The following is a 21,234-nucleotide window of genomic DNA, read 5'->3' as shown; positions in this document are numbered from 1 at the left end:
AATTTATCCAATAGCCAATGGCATTGGAAATATTCAAATTAGTCAAAACCAAGTAGTTTGACATTCTGGAAACACATATTGTTTCACTAATATATAAAATAAATCAAATATAAATAAACATAGAAAAAATGTACTCTAAAGTATAATGAACCTACTCTAATTATAATCAAACCTGATCACATAACACACAAACAGGGCTTCTAAATAACTGTTTGCATTTACTATATTTTATGTTTTCATTGACCCATATACCAGAGTATATTAAATGCACTCTTTTCTTCTTGGAGCCCTTGAATATAGAGGTTTTTAGGAAGAAGTATGTAGTTTTTGACATTCAATGAGGTAAAAGAATGAATCAGAGGTCCAGTATAGAATGCATCATCCATTGGTTCTGGATTTAACATACAAAGTCCTTGAAAGAAGAACTGAAACACTCTAAAGATCTTTTTTTGTTTATTTTTAGTTTAGCATTATTTTTTCTAGGAATTCACAAGTTAAAAAAATGTCTCTTTGGTTATTAGATGGCACTAATCAACCATTCAGAAACATTTTTTTAAAGCCCAAATCATCACCAGAACTGTCATTTTGATTTGGGAATCCATTTTGGGTTCTCCACAATGATATAGGTAGGGCTTTTCAATTACCTTACTAATTCTAGTAAGGTTCAAGAGTGTGTTGGTTTAAGAAAAAAGTTTAGAAAATGTGGGAATGAGGGGACAGAAAAGAAGAACACATCACACAGTCTAGATCTATTAATAGGATGCATATACAATTACTTAAGTAATTAGTCACCAAGCGTGAGAGCTGTTAGTACTCATGATGGAAAAAGTGCAAAAATAATACCATAAAAATTAATGAGAGATTCAAGATGATGATGATAACATGAAGATCTGATGTTGATAAAATCCATATAAATTCTGATATTTTAAAATTTATACAATGGAAACATATAGATTTTAAAATTCAATCCTGTTACTTGACTTAGATTGGTTCCAATAAAGGACTTTTTAAAAAATATGCTTTAAGGTAAAAAATTTCAAGTTATTTTCCTAAGGAACATCACCTGCTGTTTGGTATGCACCTCTATTAAAACTTGTCACATTTAAGAAAACTCATAAATTTCTTCTCAAATATTTAAGAGAATCTTTCAGAGATTTTAATGCCAACGTAATATATTAATCCACTGGCACTTTCATAAATGTGTATTTTGGCCTCACACAGTCTGCATGATGCCTTGCTTTGCTCAATGATTTAAAAAGACACATTTCAGAGTTTCAAAGATGTAATAAGGTGCTTAGGTAAAGCCCATTGCTCAGATTTTTTTCTTTGTTTCTTGTTTTTTTGGCTTTCTCTCAGCTTGAATCTCTTTCATGTTGCTATTTGATAAGATGGTGTGGCATATCAAATTTGCTCAGTCAGAACTGGGACATTAGTCTCATTCTGAAGCACAACAATGCTTCCAAAATCACCATCCTCCTATAATGAAAGGTACCACCATGAGACTTGAAGATGTATCTGACCTTCTAGCAGAGGTCACTCAATTAGTCTGAAAGTCAATTTAAATAATAACAATGGACAAACAAAAATAATGAGAAGAAAGAAGAAACAAAAATTAAAAGGTTCACCTTAACTTTCCCAGCATTTTCATCATCTTCCTTTTTTTCTTCAAATTCAAATGCAACAGTCATGCGTTGTTGTCTCTGCTCTTCCCACAGTGTAGGGTTAAAGCTGTCACTGTCTGACTGGAAATCTACAGTTAGATTCCAAAGTATTATTGCTTTTTTTCTACATAAATTGTTATTAATAGAGCTTAGTACACTATGCAAAAAAAGGCAACAGGTACTACAAACAAATACAAAAATAAAAAAGAAAGAAAAAAATAAATAGAAGGAAAGAAGAAAATACAGAAAGGCAGAAAGAAGGAAAGAAAGAAAAAGAAGGAATAAAATTCCCTTGGTACTAGTTACAAACTCTTTTAACATCTTAACTCAAATTCAGCTTTGCTAATGACACATCAATTATATACTGGGGTTGGGAAGTTTTCCAGTGTAGAGAATGGACTCTACATAGCATAATTATGATGATAGAGAGTTGGACTAAATATTTTAAACCATTATCTCTTTTAATTTTCAGAACAGCACAATGATAGTACTAATACAATCCTCAATTTGATAATGAGAAAACTATAGCTGAGTTTTAAGAGACTAGTTCAAAGTCATGCATCTTCTCCATGTCTGTGTGATTAAAGAGCCCATAACTGTAACCAATAAACTCTATCAGGATTTTATAAAGGGTACTACATAACTTTGGTCTTGCAATAAACAAAGATTGCAAACTTTGTTGTTGTTGTTTTATGTGTCTGGTGGGAGACAATGTAAGGTAAAAAACATGTAGAAAATTTAGTCTTTAAGATCTCAACTAGTCTAAATGTGTCTCAAATTGACAGGGAAAAGAAATGGCTTATTAATCTTTAATTTATATCAGAATGTAGGCTAATGGTAATATCTTCTTTGGAACATTATTGTGAACATCACATGAAAATGCAATGAAAATACTTAGTTTAGGATAAATTTTTTCCTAAAGAAAGAATTTTATTATATAAATCTCTGTTTGTTGCAAGGTATTCTGAAAATTCATTTATTATATTTCTGCTTCAGAAACCAAACAGTGACTTGCTTAAAGTTCAAGAAAACTGTTCTATGACCAATTCTGATTTCCTCAAAGGAAAGCAAAACTAAACAAAAAACAAAGCAAAACAAAACAAAAAACAAACTAGGCTGATTCCTGAACATCATACCTTACCTAACTAGATCTACCTCATTACCTGGAACAAATTAGGGGTTTAATCTGTGAGACTAGATATGAGAAATGACCAGTCAATATGAGACACTTTTCATTTTCCCCTACATCCTTTTGTAGTGAAATATTTTGTTAATCTAGGGATATTAAAATGCAAATATAAGTAAAGATACATGAATAAAACGTAATCCTTACTTAAAACTTTTTTATGCCATATGCAAACCCAATGGCTTTTCTTTCATAAATTCAAAAGATCAATTTTACTGAAGCCTGAAAAATACATATGAAACAATCTTTCTTTTTCCTACTACTGTAAGTCAAAATTTGAATAAAAATATCCTAAAATATCTCAAAATAATTCACTTGCGTTTTAAGTCAAAGACTATAGACATTCATTATAGTTATCCTAAAAATGAGAAATACATAAAAAATAGTTTCTTTTGCAAGTTGGTCTCATTTAAATGGATTGGGAAGATTTAATCCTTGAGTCAAATGAAGTGGGCTTACTCTTTCAAGAACTGTTGTTACTGTAAGACTGTGGTACGTGTGCATGGTAGCCTGGGCTGGCTCGGGCTGAGGAGCCCATGCTGAATTCCAAACAGTAAGGAATAAACCTCCTTTAGCCATTTTGTGAGTACTGTGATCATAAGATAGAAGATTTTATTCTTGAAAAAGGTTTCGGTTTTTCAAAAATTATTCCTATCATAACTGTGGACATTGTCTAGGGAAATTAAACTTGAAAAAGAAAAACTGGTCATTATTTGCAAGTCATCTCTTTATGGTTGGCTCTTAACATGAAATAGTTCTGACCTAAGATCACAGGACTAAATGCTTAAATTGTGTTCATGAAATTAGTGAACAAGGAAACAAACCATCTTATTGACCCTTCCTTAAGATCTGACTCCTAGCTCATTTCAGTTAGCTGGGTATCACATTTGGTTAACTAGTTCGGTGCACTGCAATTCATCAAGAGAATTTGCTCCTAAAAGTCAACATTATTGTCATGAAAAATGTAAAGAGGTGTTACGTTTTACTTAAAATATTATATGGAAAATAGGATTCATGCTTAGAGTCAACTCCAAAATGATTTATAGATGTAATGTAATTATCTTTACAGTCTTGCCCATGTGCCAGTACTGTCCAGAAGTCAGAATAAAATTAACCCCTTTTATCCATAATCATAAAAGTACTAGGAGAAATTTCTACTGACAGTTTACCTTCATCACCACGAGGTTGCTGGGGAAACATGTAGTTAGTCAATACTCTTTGCTTTGTTTCTGGGTGGGCTTCAGTTTGTAAAGGGATAAGGGCTTTGGACTGGAAGCAAAGGACATAAATTACATTAATAAGATAGCAAATATGAAGAATATCTCTTTTATATAAGAAGGTCAATTGTCTGGCCTCACTGAGCTGAATGAAAAATTAAAAGAAACATAAGGAAAAAGATAATGAAATAAGAAAGTATAACATAAAATAAGATTATTGTAGAAGAATATTTTCAAATTCTAAGGTCTTAATGAGATTTTTTTCTCCAATATATTATTTTACAAAACCTATTCATCTTCACGGAGCAATATCAGTTTTAATCTTGAATAGACCAAAATGTGTTAAATTGTTTCAACTAAGTAAACTTTTGGTCCAGTTCTTTATGCCCATTCAGTTTTACCAATTGCCCTTCAAAAAGGACAAATGGAATTTGCTTTCAAATTCATACTATACAAGATCATCTATGAATTTAATTAGGTTAAAACATAAGCATTTATCTTTAAGAGATACTTTTGTAACCCAAAACAGGGTCCACATACACATAAGCCACTATACTTGTATCTAATATATCACAAGATATTTACCAATGGATAGTAAAATTTAATTCTCTATTATTAATTTGATTTATTAATTTGACTTCAGAAATACTATTTTTGAAGAGCTTTTTTAGAACTTTGATATTAAATACTATATGTAAATATATTGAAAATAATCATATTACTTAACGTTTTAAATCTTATCTCATGACATTTATTAATAAGAGCGAAGCACAAAGGGGATTTGGGATACCAACCTGTCTCATGAAACTGAGTCAGAAACTTATTAAATCACTGTTCTAAATAAAAGTTAAATGATGCACCCACTGTTCTGTTCATTCATCCACAAGAATAATAAATCAGGATATTAGGGGATGTTTTTTTCACAATGCAAGACTGTAGAATAGCCTCTTCCATTAGCATAATTCACATTGATTCCAGAAATGATTTATTTATAATGATACACAGATGCCTCAAAAAATCTATAGCCCATTGATAAGATTTGAATTTGAATGACAATCTAATTTGTTACTTAGTAGATGGAAGAAAGTGTTGTAACAATAATAGGAATACAAACATTATTCTTACAATTCCATTTCACGTTTTGTAGAGATTTATTTTAATTTTCATGAAAGTAGCCCAATACCTATCTCTGAACAATTCATTTACCAGTAATGCTGCTTTTATGCTCAGAAAATAACGGTAACAAACTAAATTCTAGATGATTTGTTTTCACTTGGTCATTCATATTTTGGGATAAGATGTTTTAAAATTTTAGAATTACAAGAAAAAAGTAAAAATTGTCTGTCACTCGTTTTTCTGGTGGCAAATCAGGTGTCTTCAACTATTTATTTTTTCTAGTTAATAAAATTATTCATTAACACTCAATTACTGATTCTATTATAATCTATGTTCGTAAGTATAAGAAATAATATCAAAGCAATTTCAAAGAAAATATTAGAAACAGCAACAAAAGATATATGCAAATTTTTAGAATAAAGTTTTAGAATTAAGTTGATTATAATTAAAAGTATGAAGGAAAAAGGGAACATGGAGGCCAATAATTTCCTCTTGTGGGGATTGTGGTAGTAATTTCTTACACTTCACCTTCAGAGATGTAATTGAAGTACATCCTCTAAGGACATGCATGTGCCACCCAGGGCTGAAAAGCTACAAAAATGATTAGGTTGTGTATTAGAGCTCTGAGAATAAAGTAGATGCTAAATTGAAGTATTTAAAGGGGGTGAGAATTTTAGCACTGTTTTGTTCACAGCAATGAAATACATATTTGAATTGCTACCTTTACCAGCGGATAAAGAATTTATATTTTGCAGTAATTGTCAAAGGTAAATATTGAGAATAAGTTAGTCAGTCAAAATTTCAATGATAGTCCATTGTAATGAACAAAATAAATCAGGATAATTAAATTTTTTTACCTGATTGTCAGAAAGCCATAAAGCTGCAAGCTTCCTTAAGTTTGGTAAATGAGAATGGTAAATTCTTCAACCTGTAAAAAATAAGAACATTCTAACAGCATTCACGAAGACAGGTAAAGTTTACTTTTATGAAGAATTATTTAAAATACTGTAACTTATTTATTTCATTCTTGTCGCCATTTTCTCCACTGAGCTAGCCTGAGCAATCTTTAACAAGTGACAATCTCCAGTTTACAACTCTTCAAATGCTTCCCGCTGTATCTAGGATGAAATCCCAAACTGTTAATTAACATGGCTTGCCAGCCCTTACAAGATCTGGTCCCCCTACACCTCTCCAGAGCTGCTTCTGCTGCTGGTCTCCTGACTCGGTCCCCTTGGCGCTACTGGCCACCTATCAGCCTGCTCTGAGCGCCAGCCAGCTCCTGTTTTTGTCTGGAATCCTTCCGCCCGTACTTCACTAAACTAAAATCCCATATATTCTTCTGCTTTCAGCTTAAATGCCACTTTCTCAAAGAGGCTTTTCTTGACTCCTCACTTAAATTTCTTTCCCCATTCTCGTCTCAAAGCACCTGTATTTTCCTTCATGGAACATATCATGGTTTGTAACTATGTATTTATTTTTGTAAATTTTTTTTTACTGTCTGATAGCCCCACAAAACTGTAGGCTCGATGAGGGCAAGGGGCCATTTCCATCTTACTACTAACGGGATTCACAGCTCCCAACTTTATGTTGACTCCTAGAAGTGTGTCCTTTTGTTCTTTACCCTTCGTATATTGTGTAGTAGGTATTCAAAGAGGGAATCTTTAAAAATAGCATTTTGAGAAATGTGAAGCTGCTATCAGTCTTGGTATTCAATCAAAATTACCTATTTAGCCTTGGCTCCAGCCTGTGGAGAGCCAAATCACCAATGCCTACTTCAACATACTATCTGAGAGCCCTGAAATTGTGCATGATCAATATGCTGTCATTACATGGGTTACCATTGTGACTAGTTGGTATAGCGAATAATTCAAACAAGGCACCAATAAATTTATTGTTACTTTCTGCATGTTCACTTTTGGGCTACAGATAAACATTTTAGATATAACTCGGAATGAAAATTTCCTTAAGTCTTTAATATGTTGGAATTCTATCAGCCAAATGATAAATAAATAAATTCTGATAACAGAAGCGAAAAATGTTACAATCATTAGGATTGTGAAAGCAGTTAATTGTATATTTGAAAGCAGCTAAGCACTATCAAATAATTAAATAAATATGAAAAGATATTGACAAGCCAATAAACATATCAACAGAGTGTGCATTAGCTAGGTAACTTTAGGAAGGATATAATAACCTTTCTGAGGTAATAAATATTTGTAAAACATAAATAATATAAAGAATAAGAGATTAAATTATATCATAATTCTTTTTTAAATAGAATTATTTGTTGTACTAGCATTTATAACATTAGACAAAATTGACTATAAAAGCTATTTCTAATTTTAAGTTATTTAATTTCATTTAAGTAAGTCAGAAATTGTAAAGCAAGTTATTATGAGGAGAATTTTTTACAGAGATAGATTACGAATTAAATTGCAGAATGGAGATGAATTAAAAGTAGAATATCAATTCTGCCCCATCAAAATTACATGAGGGGAAACTCTCCAGAATCACATACAATATCCATGATAAATCATCAGTTAAGTAAAAAATGTAGAATATGGAGAAAAAGAAATTGTTAGCGAAGGATAAGTTACCCTCAATTTTCCTTGCTCTTCCAGTGATCACCATTGAAAGGGAGCCTTTAGTATCACAAATGTGCAGTAATTTGATCACAGGAGTAATCCTACAGTTGACAGTGTAAAGCAATCATTGTTCCTGAACTATAATGCCAAACTTTAAAAATCTATTATATTCTAAATATAAAATCAGAATAATCATGACTTTTGGATAACATTTAATATTTAATCTTTTATCCAAGCAGTTTATTCTCAGACAGTAATGTTCAATTTTGGCCTCAGCTTTGACTGAATATTGATTTTAATCTCAGGTTAAAATTCATTGATTAATTCATTAATTTAAAAATTCTAATTTGGCTCTATATTATGTTCCAATCACTGCACTAGGAGATAAATTAGCTTGCATTTCTGGCCTAATAAAGTATTTTAAATATTATGAGATTCTCAGTGTCTTATTAATATTTTTTGCACTAGCATTAAGCAATGTGTCCATCTCATGGTAGGTACTCACATATGCTGTATTTGTTGAGTAAATAACTCCATTAATCCTAACTATGGGTCATTGAAAATATTTATAAGCATATTTTCTGTATCATCATGAAGATTATTAATGTATAAACTTTGAGCAGACCAAGAATCTAGGAGAGACTTCTAGCTCATCATGGAAACCCTCCCTCCAGGTTGCCAATAACAGAGCTCACTTCCATAGAAGACTGTAACTGAATCCACTGGGAATCCATTTTTCTACAATATCTCTTTGACCATATTTCTAATCTTATTCCCAAGAATATAATTAGAAAAATTTGAAAAAATGTCTTACTGAAAGTTTGGCACAACAATTAATGCGTTTTCCTCATTTTTCTGTCTGGTAACCCAGTCAAAACAAGAAATAGGGTTGATTCGACGTGACTTACTCTTGTTGCACCAAACTATGAAGTTTCTTTGTCACCTTGATTTTAAAAATTCCAAAGCTTTTTAAAAAGTGTTTTATTCCTTACGTGGGAATATGACTGAGCTACTAAGTGAATGGTTTTTGAAATTCGCATCATTATTTTTTTCTTCAACAAACTAACAAATGATAACTCCTACACTTAGTGAAACTTCAAACTCTGAACATTCTTCATGATTCCATAAAAGCTAATCTTTGATAGTTTTACTGAAAAGTCTCTTAGCTTCTCATGTTATCATTTATCTGTCTGAAACTTAATGAAAACAGTTCAAGTGTTTTATTCTACTCCATAATAGCTTTATCTTAGCAATTATTTTTAGTCAATATTTATTTTTATCCTTTCCTATTTGAGGACACTTGTAAGAGAAACAAAGATGAATTGCATTTTCATCTTTTCTTTTTACTCATTCACCAATATAACAACTTTGTCACAAGAAGAGGACCTATCCTTTCTTTGTTCATCCTGTTCTGAACATGACTAAATAACTATTTGGCTGTCCTTACTATAATGTACAAACCTTATGAGTTTTGACTACTAGCTTCTTACCAGTGTTTTGGTGGTTTGGACAGTATACATATAGCCCAGTTAATTTACTGGAGACATAAATATATACATGAAAACATATATGTATGCATACACACATACCTATGTACATATCTATATTAATAAATTTTGTAGCTTTTTATTACAATAATTTCCCATGTCTTCATAATATTAAGATTTCTGCTTATGGGAGGGTTTTAGTATATAAATTTGGGAGTGTAAATTTTATATAACTTTAATATATAATATATGATTTTGTATAATCAAATAATAAAATTTTGAAATATCAGTTTAAAAATTAACTCTATCATTTTCTAAATGGGTATTTGTACATTCATATAAATATTTGCATTCCAAATAATTCATAAAACAGAAAATTTTTTCAAAATTATTAATAAGAAACAATTTGCTTTTAGAAAAAAAACTACATATGATTGTCAAATGTTGCAGGAATACCTGTTGTCACTCAAATTTAAGACTCTTAGTTTCTGCATCTGTCCAATCTCTTCAGGAAGAAATTCCAGTTTATTGGAACGTAGAGACATAACTGTTACATTCTTACAGCTTCCAATCTATGGGTAAAAAAAAAAATAAGTAAAGAATCACAGTATAAACTATGTCTTACGCTGATTTTGATAATTTATAAAGTAATTTAATTAATTGACAGTGATTTTCTTATTACTTTTGAGACTCTTGTAGTATGTGTATTATTTTATTTTTTATAATTTCACTCTTTAAAATATGTGTATAAAATATATATTCCTTTAGATATTAAGGCAGTGTCTGTTTTATATTCTTTTAAATATTAATGAAGGGAGGATTTTCTTTATAATTTTATGAGTAGAATACTTGTTAACTTCATTGTTTTCATAAATCACATTGTTTTTGTCCATCCAAGTAATTACTAATACATCTATCTTTGTAACAGATCATACATACTCAGAAATCAAGCTGTTGTTGACATTTCCTTGGCAAAGTTAGTTTTACTTCATGTTACAATGGTATTTATCATTTTTATTTATAACTTTTGGTTCTAAAATAATGATATATGGATTATTGTTCCTGTATTAGAGAAGTGTTTAATAGAAAATGTTCAATTGAAAGTATATGTCACAGTTTTTTTCTTGAGATTAATAAATTAAAGTCCCAGTTAGAGATAAACACTAATGGACCCTTTTGGTGGATCCTGAAGTTAAAACACTATTACACAACAGGATACTTTAAAAAACTTATTTACATTAAGAAGCTTAGAAGTGGAAATGTAATTATCCCAAAATTTATTTATTAACTGTTCTTAAAAGCAAAATATATAAATTAGTTAAAATTATATCCCTTAGCATGAATTAATATATAATTTTATTACTATTTTGGCAAGTGATAGCTTAAGTCAAATGCATTTTTCTGAGTCAAACATAAGAATTTATCACTTGTGATTTAAAAAAGAATGATTAACAAATATATATGTAGATAATTCCTACATACATTAAAAGCTCAACTCATGTAGCTACACTGCTTTTGCACCTGTTAAGATTTAATCACAAAACAGTTTCATTGACAGTTAATTAATAGAAACAGGTTTATTCCTCACTTCTCTGGGTAATTCTGGAAGGAAATTCTCATCGACAGCTAATGTTCGAAGACTGTGAAGGTAGCCAATGGTAGAAGGCAGTGACTCCAGTTCATTACAGCTACAGTCAAATTCTTCCAATAAAGATAAACTGAAAAGTTAAAAACATTAGACGTTTTAAAAGGTGAGATGGAAGAAATGTAATGAAAAAGCCACATATTCAAATTCATCAAAGTTATTTATCTGGTGATTGCATAATATTATATATGTTAATTCATCAGTTCAGCCAAATGGTTCAATACCATTTAATAAGTGGTTCAATTTGGTAAAATAGATATAGTTCCTTGTTTTCCCCTTTCTAAATTCACTTGTTATTTAACTGAGCCATTGAGAATGACAAAAAGTTTTGTTTGTTTGTTTTTATGTAACTTGGATGTCATTTATAGTCAGATGCTCAAAATGAATATCCTTGGAATTCATATGACAGTAAGGCAGAAGGGTATTGAGGGCAGGTCCAAGAGAGGATAAGGGGGCAAAATATGAACAACAAAAACACTGCTTAAATGCTAGCTATTTGATCAAGCATTTTAGAAATAAAAACAACTAATCTTTTCCTTACAATAACTCTGTCAGATAGCTATAATTTTAAACCCACTTTACAAATAAGGAAATTGAGGCATAAAGAGGCCAAGTTACTTGCCCAAGGCCACACAAAGCAGGAACACCAGTACCTAAATGCAGACAATGTGGTTCCACTGTATCTTCTTGCCTCTCAGCCTGTGCATCAGAACCAGAGGCTATGGATGGGCTCATTTCAACCAGCAGATATGTTTTGTTTGGTTTACAAAGTATTTTAAAAAGTGGTAAATTCTACATAATGACCTAGACTTCTGGCACCTTTTGAGAAAAGGGAATTCTTCCATGACAAGTAATGGAAACAGAGTAATGCCTGCTGCCTTCAAATGAGCACAGTTCTCCAGTTTGCCACAATCCCCACCATGCCACACTTGGCCCGCTTTACCCCCAATCTGCAGAAAGGAATTGTATGAATACACATTCAAGTTATCACATGGGAACAAGACATTTCATTGCCTGGTTTGAGATAGCTGGGAAAAAAAGAGGGCCTGGCACAGAGTAAGCACTAGCTGTATTTAAGTTGTCATTGATGTTAATCTTATTACACTGTTATTACCACTCATATCATTGCTTTACTGTAATAGGAAGGAACCCCCAAGGGTGATGATCTCATCACTGTAAAGGGATGAATTAGAGCTAGTTGGAGCAAGGCGATAGACTCAGCTTCCTTTTTTGTATCTCGGAAATAGCTGACTTGAATGCAATTTATTAACATCATTTAGTTAATAAGTGAACAAGAAATGAATCATTTGGGTTTTACGTTAGTCAGAATGGGCTTGTGTCCCAGCGCTGTCACTTATTAGACAAAAAATCTTGGGTATCAAAAAAGAAAACAAAGACAACAGCTCAAAAATCAAAGCTGATTTTACTTACTGACAGGTGAGGAACACACCCTGTTCATACCCAGAAGAAATTCACTCAGCTGTGCTCTGAGGGGGAAAAGTCAGGGCCAAAAGCGGGTGGTGACATGGGGTCATGATGATTATGCTCATTCAGGATGTAAAATGTGCATTTTGGAGAGGGTGGGTAAGTTCACAAGTCTGTGTACAAGTAGGTAAGTCAGGAAAGACTCTAATTCAGCCAAGTTCAGTCTGACCCTGGTGAGGGTAACTCACGATTCATGGTTCTTTGCAGCTTCAGCTGGTTAGAACCCAGAAGTGGTGAAACACAGCATTCAGTTGTGAATAATAGCTCTTAGGCAAATACTTTTCCTTTGACTTAGAAAAGTCCTATTACTTTTCTATAAGCCTTGGTTTCTTTATATTTGCAGTGAGGATACTAATAATTTCTGCTTCACGGAGTTGCTCTGAGTATTTCATGAAATACTATAAGGAACTTAGCGCGATACCTGTCGTAAAATACCCACGAAGGAAATATTTTCTCTTTTTATTAAAGAACTCTGAGAAATTCACTTCTAAATCCTTTGAGACCCTCACATGAAGGAGTGGTCATGTCACTGGGTGCCAAGTGTCCATGGCCACATGACTGTTGTGTACATATTGGTGGGGGCAGAAATCAACATATGTGGGAAACCCAGTAACAGTTTGTTTCTTAAAAAAAGTCCAGCACAGTGTCTTACGGATATAATACACTAAATAAATTTGGTGAATTGCATGAAAGAGGTTTCTATCAATGGCTTGGGGGTCATGTCCTCAGCAAATGGTCATAAAAGTACCAGAGACTTCTTAAAATGAAAATTTTAGCTGTGTGTTCAGAGGTAGAAGTCAAAGAATTAAACAACTAAAAAATATAATTGAAATTTCTTATTTTTTCCTTCTATTATGAAAACGTGCTTTGAGGTTAGTCTTGAGTCCCAGTAAGGCAGTCCTTACTTTGCATAGCTTCAATATGTGCAGATATCAGTTATCATGGTTTCCTTAGATAACATTAGCCCCTCAACAACATGGCTCAAATTTCAGCTACCTCAGTATATTCACTGTAACTGTGTAAACTATACACTTGGCTGCTGACTCTTCAGCCTGCAAATCACAATGTAAGTAACAGATGTGCGTCATAATCAGTGACTAGTCACATTACTTTTTTCAAAGTCTATCAGTGACCAGTCACTGCACATCTGCTACTCAGTTCACACACACACAGCAAATATTGTAGGTGTGGTGCCTTCTTGTCAATCAGCTGTAGATACTACAGGTATAATAATTTAACATTTAAGGCACTACTGCTGTTGGATAATGCTGTTGATCATCTTACTTTTCTTGTGTATTTAAATGAAAATGTGAAAATTTGCTTTTAGACACCAAGAACAACTTCATTAATCCAATCAATAGATTTAAGAGTTATTTCAACTTTGAAAGCCTATTATTTTACACAGACTTTTGAATAGGCTATTGATGCTCCAACTGGATGTCATACAGTTTCTTTAGCTGAGTTTTGGAATAAATATGACATAAAGTATACATTTGAAAATATTCAAGCATCATGGCAGGAAGTAACAGCAAGTAACGTGCATGCAGTATATCGGAAACTTTCAGTACACTGTGCAAATAGCTTTGCAGGATTTGAACTGGACATAAATGGAATTACAGAAGAAATACTGACTGTGGGAAAGCCGCCTGCCCTTATTTGAGAGCTTGAAGATATGCTGCCATAGGAACTTAGTGAAGGTAAACTTGCTGACATCAATAGGAAAGCAGATGTAATGAAAAAGATGAAGATGTACCCGAGGAATTGACCCTGGCAGTAAACTTTACATTAAAGGATCTCCCCGAGATATTTCATGATATTGAAAGCACAAAGGATAAAAGTTTGGAAGCTGATCCAAGCTTAAAAAGAGTATGGCAATTCACTGAAGCATAGAAAAGATGTTCACTCTGAATTACAACTTACACAATGAAAAGAAGGCAAGTACTATTCAAACTAATCTTGATAAGTTTTCTACAAAAAAACGCCAGTTTAATTCTTGATGTTCCTAATGTTTACAATGACAGTGTACTGAATACATATTGATTTCATTATTTTTCCATTTCCCAATACATTTATAATCAACAGTAACATTTCAAAATATATTTAATGTTGTGAAAAGGTTCAAAGACCTTTTGCCAGAACAATCATAATCTTCTCCATTGATTACTAGGACTATCTTGCACAGTTTCAGCATGTGTGGTTGTTGTCATGGTCCCTTATTACTATGCAAAGTGAGGACTTCCTGCAATAAAAAGGCAACATTTTTACTACACGATGGACTAAGCTGAATCAATAATTCATAGCTTGAAAGTATTTTACATCTTTGGGTTACAAAGAAAAGCTATTAGGTGCAATATATACACCCTTCAATGATCTCTGAAATTTAAAAGTTCAAATTCAAAATGTAACATTCTAGCTGCCTTTACTGATGGCTATCTTGTTAGAAATCACTTATATGAGTGCAGTTGTACCACACTTATTCAAGTTATCACTGGTATTTAAAAGACAGACCTAAATAAGTGAAACAAGTCTGACAGAGGAAGACAAATACCACCTCATCTAGCTTATTTGTGGAATCTTAAAAAAATAAATAATCCGCCCCCCCCACCTCAAAATAGCAAAAAACAACCAAGTTCATAGATACAGTGAACAGATTAGTGGCTGTCAGAGGTGGGGGTAGGGGTGAGCAAAACGGGTAAAAGTGATCAAGAAAAACCAACTTCCAGTTATAAAATAAATAAATCATGGGGATATAATGATATAGAATTGTAACTATAGTTAATAATACAGTATTGTATATTTGAACTTTGCTAAGAGAGTAAATCTTAGAAGTTCTCATCACAAGAAAAAGATTTTTGTAACCATGTACGGTGTCGAATGTTAACTAGATTTACTGTGGTGATCATCTTGCAATACATGCAAATATCGAATCATCATGTTATACACCTGAAACTACATTATCCTTTGCACAAAAAAAATTGACAAAAAGTTACCTTTTTTAGAGGTGTTTTTCTGTAGTCTATATAGTGAAACCTAACTGTAAAAGAGGTGTAAAATACTGTAAAGCAGGGCTGCCCAAACTTCAGTGTGCACATGAATCACCAGGAGAACTTACTAACACGTAGATTCAGATGCAGTGATTTGAGCTGGAGCCCCGATTCTGCACTTGTAACAAGTGATGTAGAAGCTGCTGGTCCTGGGACCACAAAATTTTAAATAAAGTCTTTGCAAATATTGTTAAGAAAAACATTAAAACACACACACATCAATAAGAACTAAAATCCATATATGAATATCACAAGAGTTGTGTTCAGTAAGGTTTTGCCTTAGATCACATAGCAGTACAAGTGACACTTACTGGAGATAGTAATGCTTGACACTAAGCAACAACAACAATATTGAATCAATTTTCTAAAACTTCTCTACATTCTTCTCTAGTTCGATCTCCACAAATTAGTTTTGGATGAAAAGATATTACTGTACCATTAACCTTCAATTACCTAGCTAATAGGGAAGAGGGGCTGTGGACATATTACATAGATGACCTATAATTTCACTTTAACTTCATTTATGACCATTAGAAACCATTAGGTACCATTAAATCTTCTATTAATGTAGATGCTAATAAACATAAAAATACATGACTTTGGGCTTCACTTTCTTAGTTCACTTTTAACTCTTTAACAGAGATAACGTTATTCAGTGGAAAATGTTCAGACAGGCTTGGGTTCCAACTCTCGTGAGGCCACTTAATAGCTGAGTGAGCTTTATCTATTTCCTAAGCCCTGTTTTCTTCTCTATCAAACTGGTTGATAATGTCTGATATGCAGAGTGTCAGTGAGGATTTAATGTATACTAAGCCCCTGGCATGGAAATGGCACTACATCAAAATAACCTGCGAGCACTCTGAAAAAAAATTTTGAACACTGTTTCTGAAACATGTGAAAGTTATTCTGTAATATTCCTTTTTAAAAATTGATTGTTTCATGTAAATAAAACCTTCTAGCAGACAAAATATGAAAACCAGCAATTGATTAGTAAGACATGGGAACTAGACAAATTTCAGATGACTATGAGCAATTATTTTAGCAGAGATTTAATAGAAAGGGATATAATAACTAAAGAGAGAGCAATGAAACTTGTTTAGAGGAACAGTTACTGCCTAATAGTGCCAGTATCCAGTACAGACTAAGAGTTAAGAGACTAAACTTTTTTTTTTTTTTCTTGTGAGGATAATTCCATCACTTTGGGAAATACACTAATTCTTTTTTCTCTTGTGCTTTAAATTTCTCTCTCTAGGTCCTTTGACTTTACAACTAAATACTGCAATTCCAAGCAGTTTATTCTCAAGGACTCTGCCAAAAAAAACTGAAATAATTTCAGTCTAAGGCAGCTTTATTTTAACCAGCATCTTAGGTAATTCTGATGTAGGCACAATGGAATAGGGTTTGAAAAGATAATTAGCTGGTAACTGTATAAATAAGCTGAATCCAGGTAGTGGGTCTCAAAACTTAGCATGCACCAGAATCCCTGGAAGGGCTTGTTAACACACAGATTGCTGGTCCAATGCCCAGAGTTTCTGGTTCAGTAGATATTGGATTGTCTCTGAGAATTTGCATTTCTAACAAGTTCCCAGCTGAAGTTGATGCTGCTGGTCAGGGAGACCGCATGCTGAGAACCACCAGTCTAGACTAGACTATGGAAAAACTTGAATATTAGTGTGGAGGAATTTGCATTTTATCCAATGAAGGGTGTGTGTGTGTGCGTGCGCACTTTGCTTTTAATAATTTTTTGACTAGAATAACATTACAGGATACGAAATTCAAAAAGCACAGAGGGTACATGATAAAAACAAGTCTCCCTATTTACTCTATTGCCCAGCCCCTAAATTCCCCTCCCCAAAGCCACGTACATTTCCAGTTTCTTGTGTATCCTTCCATGCTTAGGGAACAGAGGGAAGCATAGCTTTTAGCATTCAGGTACCTAGAACAAAGTTCACTTAATTTCCTTGTTATTATGGCCGTCTAGTAAGTAGACTACTGAAACTTACTATCTAAGGTATTGACATCATATAAACCAACCATCTGGATCGAAGAATTAGAAGTTTAGACATAGGCGGAAATTATAAATGAGGAAGCTAAGCCACAAAGAGTTTAAATAATTTGTCCAGGTTCACATGCTAAGTGGCATGGCCAGGGCTCACACCCATGCTGTTTGACACCAAAGCCAGTGCTCAGCACAGCTACCCATCAGGAGTGGGAGGCCCACCGGGAAGAAGGGATTTACCCAGCTTTGCATAGTTGCTTAGATTTTCTGATTCTAGCCAGCAACCTTTCTCATGACCATATTCTATTATAGAATGACTTTTAAAAATAACCATTCAGGTTTTTGAGTTTTTATTGCTTTTCTGCAAAACTACAAAGCTAAAAGAGAGAAGGCTTAGCATGTGGTTTCTCTTTCTATGGAAGATTCTTTGCCTTTAGAGCAATAGGGCCCTGAAATGACCAACTATTACAAAATGTGTGACTCAACTATCACATATATTAAGAAGCATCATAGATAAATTCACAGCTTAGCTTTGAAATCTGCTAACTTCTCTCAGCCTCTGTTTCTGCATCTGTTGATGGGGAGATAACAATACACATCGAATAGTGTTAATGGGGCTTTTAAATAAGATTGCATGTAAAGCAGTAAACATGGTATCTGGCACAACGTGAGCACACACAAAAAGTTGTTTATTATTATTTTCATGGCACATTCAATTCTTAGAGTAGCTGGAACTCCTAGGCACAAATTAAGGTTCAACAATAAAAATAATCAATTTTACAAGTCATTTTGCACAAATGTCATGGAATCTATTTCACTTGTGCAGGATGTTGAAAAATGAATTCTTCCCACAATTTTACTGGTTGGGCTATTAAAAAATTACCAGCAATTTTACTGGTTAGGCTACTAAGTTTACCAGCCATTTTACTGGTTGGGCTATTAAAAATTACAAAAGAGAAGTCTAACTTACTGAAACATTCTATGTGCAGAATGAGAGTATTTTTGTCACTGCAGCTCATCTTAACATTTTGGTGCACAGAATTCTAGATAGAATGTCCCATAATAAAACACACAGACTATTCCACTATTTACAAAACACTTTCTGTGTGTGATTTAGGGTGCCATTAAATAGGATTTTAATCAAATTTCATCTCTAGCCTTTGAACTAAACCTCTGAGCTATCAATTCTTAATTCCTTAAAGAAAGCAAAGCCTGTATATATATTTTTTACTTCATACAGATTGCTTATTAAGGTATACTACACATTTTAGAGATTTAGTATATTTTTTGCTGTAGGTTCTACCTTGAAGTGAGAAAGTTAAGTTTGACAATGGCTGTCATAATTTTACTATCCAAACCATGATGCGATAGAGAAAGGACATTTTCAAACTTTCTCATTTTAGGACCCCTCTATACTCTTAAAAATCACTGGTAACCCTAAAGTACAATTGTTTATATCATTTATATCTTGTACCTCTCATATTATAAATTAAAACAGAAATTAAAAAATAATTAATTATTATTCACTCTTAAATAACAGTAATAAACCCATGACATGTTAATGTAGGTAACGTATTTTATGCAAAGTATATTTTCCAAAACGAAAACATTTAGTGAGAAGAGAGACTGTTTTTATTTTTTCCAATCCCTCAATGTTTAGCTTAATAGGAGGTAATTGGATTCTCATATCTGTTTATGGATTCAGTCTGCTGTAGTATGTTGCTTTGATTAAGCTATGTCAAAAAATCCAACCTCACACAGATACGTAGTTGGAAACTCATATCAGGTGGCAGTTTTTTAGGGGGTAGAGTAATTGCAGTGTGAAATCTGAAACATATCAATGCACTTTTCTTACTCTTCATACCAATACATTAAAATCACCTAGTCTATTTTACTTTAAATAGGTCTATTACTCATGTCTGATTTGGTAGCTCATGAATCGGTCATTTGGGAAATGTTGCTTCACTGAGTTAAACAGATTTTCCAAATGCTGGCACATTTCATAGCACAGTATCAACAAATCACATTCATTACCACATCAGTGGTATCACATTAGTCTTATCAGAAAAGCCTCTAAATATCGGAAGCTGTCAAACTCACAATGGCAGATACAAATTTTCCAAAAGTCTAATTTTTGCTTGACAGCTCAAATTTCCTTGTTGGCAAAAAATACTGTCAGTTGTTTTCCTGGAAGTGACAGGCCCACTTTGTTCATTTCTGACAAAATGTCTGCCAAATACACAAGTCTGAATAACCACGGTTTGTCCTTCATTCTTCCTTTTCTTCTTCTTCTTCTTCTTCTTCTTTTTTTTTTTTTAAAGATTTTACAGCAGTTTTAGGTTCACAGCAAAATTGAGCAGAAGGTACCGAGATTTCCCCTGTACTCTCTACTGCTTTTTAAAATTCTGCTTTTTAAATTGTAATAAAATAGAGTAATGCAGTCCATTTATTTAACACTTCCCTTTTATTTCCCCTGAAACAGTAAATCAAAGGAAGATGATGGTACTTAAAAGTAACTAAAAAAATCTTTTACTATAAGATTCTTAACTTTGATCCCTCTACACTAGTAATCAACTTTTGGATTGAATAGGTACATTTATCGTTGATAAATCTTTTAAGGGAAAATAATTATGAACCTTTAAAAATTAAAATGAAAAGAAAACTAAATATGTAAATAACAGCAACCAGATTTACTCGTATACTAAAGAAGTAACTTTTCTTTGTCTATTTTTAGGTTATCAAACCTCTTTGTCTTCACAGAGCTAAGGTAATTAGTTTATGAGAGTTTATGTAAGAAATGTAAACATAAGAGTGAAAGTATCAATTATGGCCATAGTAGGGATAAACAAAGTTGAATTCAGTTTCCCCTGAGTTTTGACCTGAAAAGGAAAAATTACTGCCTAAGAATATAATTAGATAAGAAGAATTTTAAAAAAGCATCAGACTGATACAGATGGTTACTTATGTGCACCCAAAAGAAAATAAATTTCTCTCTACTTTGTATTGAAGAAAATGGAAGTAATTGAAGAGAAAACATACTGAATGGTGTAGACATTAAAATATTAAAAATGGTTGAGACTTTCACTACTTCACAAAGTCTGAACATTAGAATTTGAATTTAGTCAAACTGTTTCATTCTTGAAAGTGGAGTTTCTCATTTGTGATCACTTGCCAAATTGGGGCGAGGGAGGGAGATAGTAAAGGGCATAAGAAAATCTTAAGGGATATGCTCACCATCTTGACTGTGGTTTCGTGGCTTTCTATGAATGTCAAAACATCAGATTGTAGACTTTAAATATGTGAGTTTATTGGATATCAATTATACCTAATAAATCTGTTTTTTAAAAAAACCCAGACTTCACCAACCACTACCCTAAGTATACCCAAATCTGTTAAATTATGGATTTATATAATTTTTCACAGGAGATATGGGACAAAATTCCTATAAAAGACCCCACATAATTTTAGAATGAAGACAGCTTATTGATTTCTCATTTTATACAAGTTGTAAACAAAAGCATCTCTGCCTGTCACTAATAATTATATACATTTCTTAAAGAACTGTGAATCAAATGTTAATGGCAACATAAAATTAGAAGTATATTGCTCTAAAATAAGATATATTTTTTCCTTAGAAGGCAATGCTGACTTTTCATCTTGGAAATTTCAAAAATGCAAATTAAAACAGATGCTTATCTCCTTAGCTTCTAAAATAATGTTAAGCTTCTATAAATATCAGATATTACGAATAGTGCAATGGTAACATATACATAATACAGATCTTTCTAAAACTGATTTTGTAAGACATA

General features: G+C 32.6%; 1 protein-coding gene across 1 annotated transcript in view; it reads right to left on the bottom strand.

Annotated features, from left to right (window-relative positions):
* Positions 1–21,234, bottom strand: part of LRRC7 (leucine rich repeat containing 7) — a 414,541-nt gene that overhangs the window by 87,770 nt on the left and 305,537 nt on the right. The window contains 6 exon segments of the mRNA XM_006191023.3: positions 1,626–1,750; positions 4,017–4,116; positions 6,038–6,067; positions 6,069–6,108; positions 9,709–9,824; positions 10,841–10,970. Of these exon segments, the coding sequence (XP_006191085.3) occupies positions 1,626–1,750; positions 4,017–4,116; positions 6,038–6,067; positions 6,069–6,108; positions 9,709–9,824; positions 10,841–10,970 (541 nt within the window).

Source organism: Camelus ferus, chromosome 13 (genome assembly GCF_009834535.1).
Source record: "Camelus ferus isolate YT-003-E chromosome 13, BCGSAC_Cfer_1.0, whole genome shotgun sequence".
Classification (NCBI taxonomy): domain Eukaryota; kingdom Metazoa; phylum Chordata; class Mammalia; order Artiodactyla; family Camelidae; genus Camelus; species Camelus ferus.
Note: the sequence above shows the minus strand (reverse complement) of the source record. Positions and strands in the feature narration are given on the sequence as shown.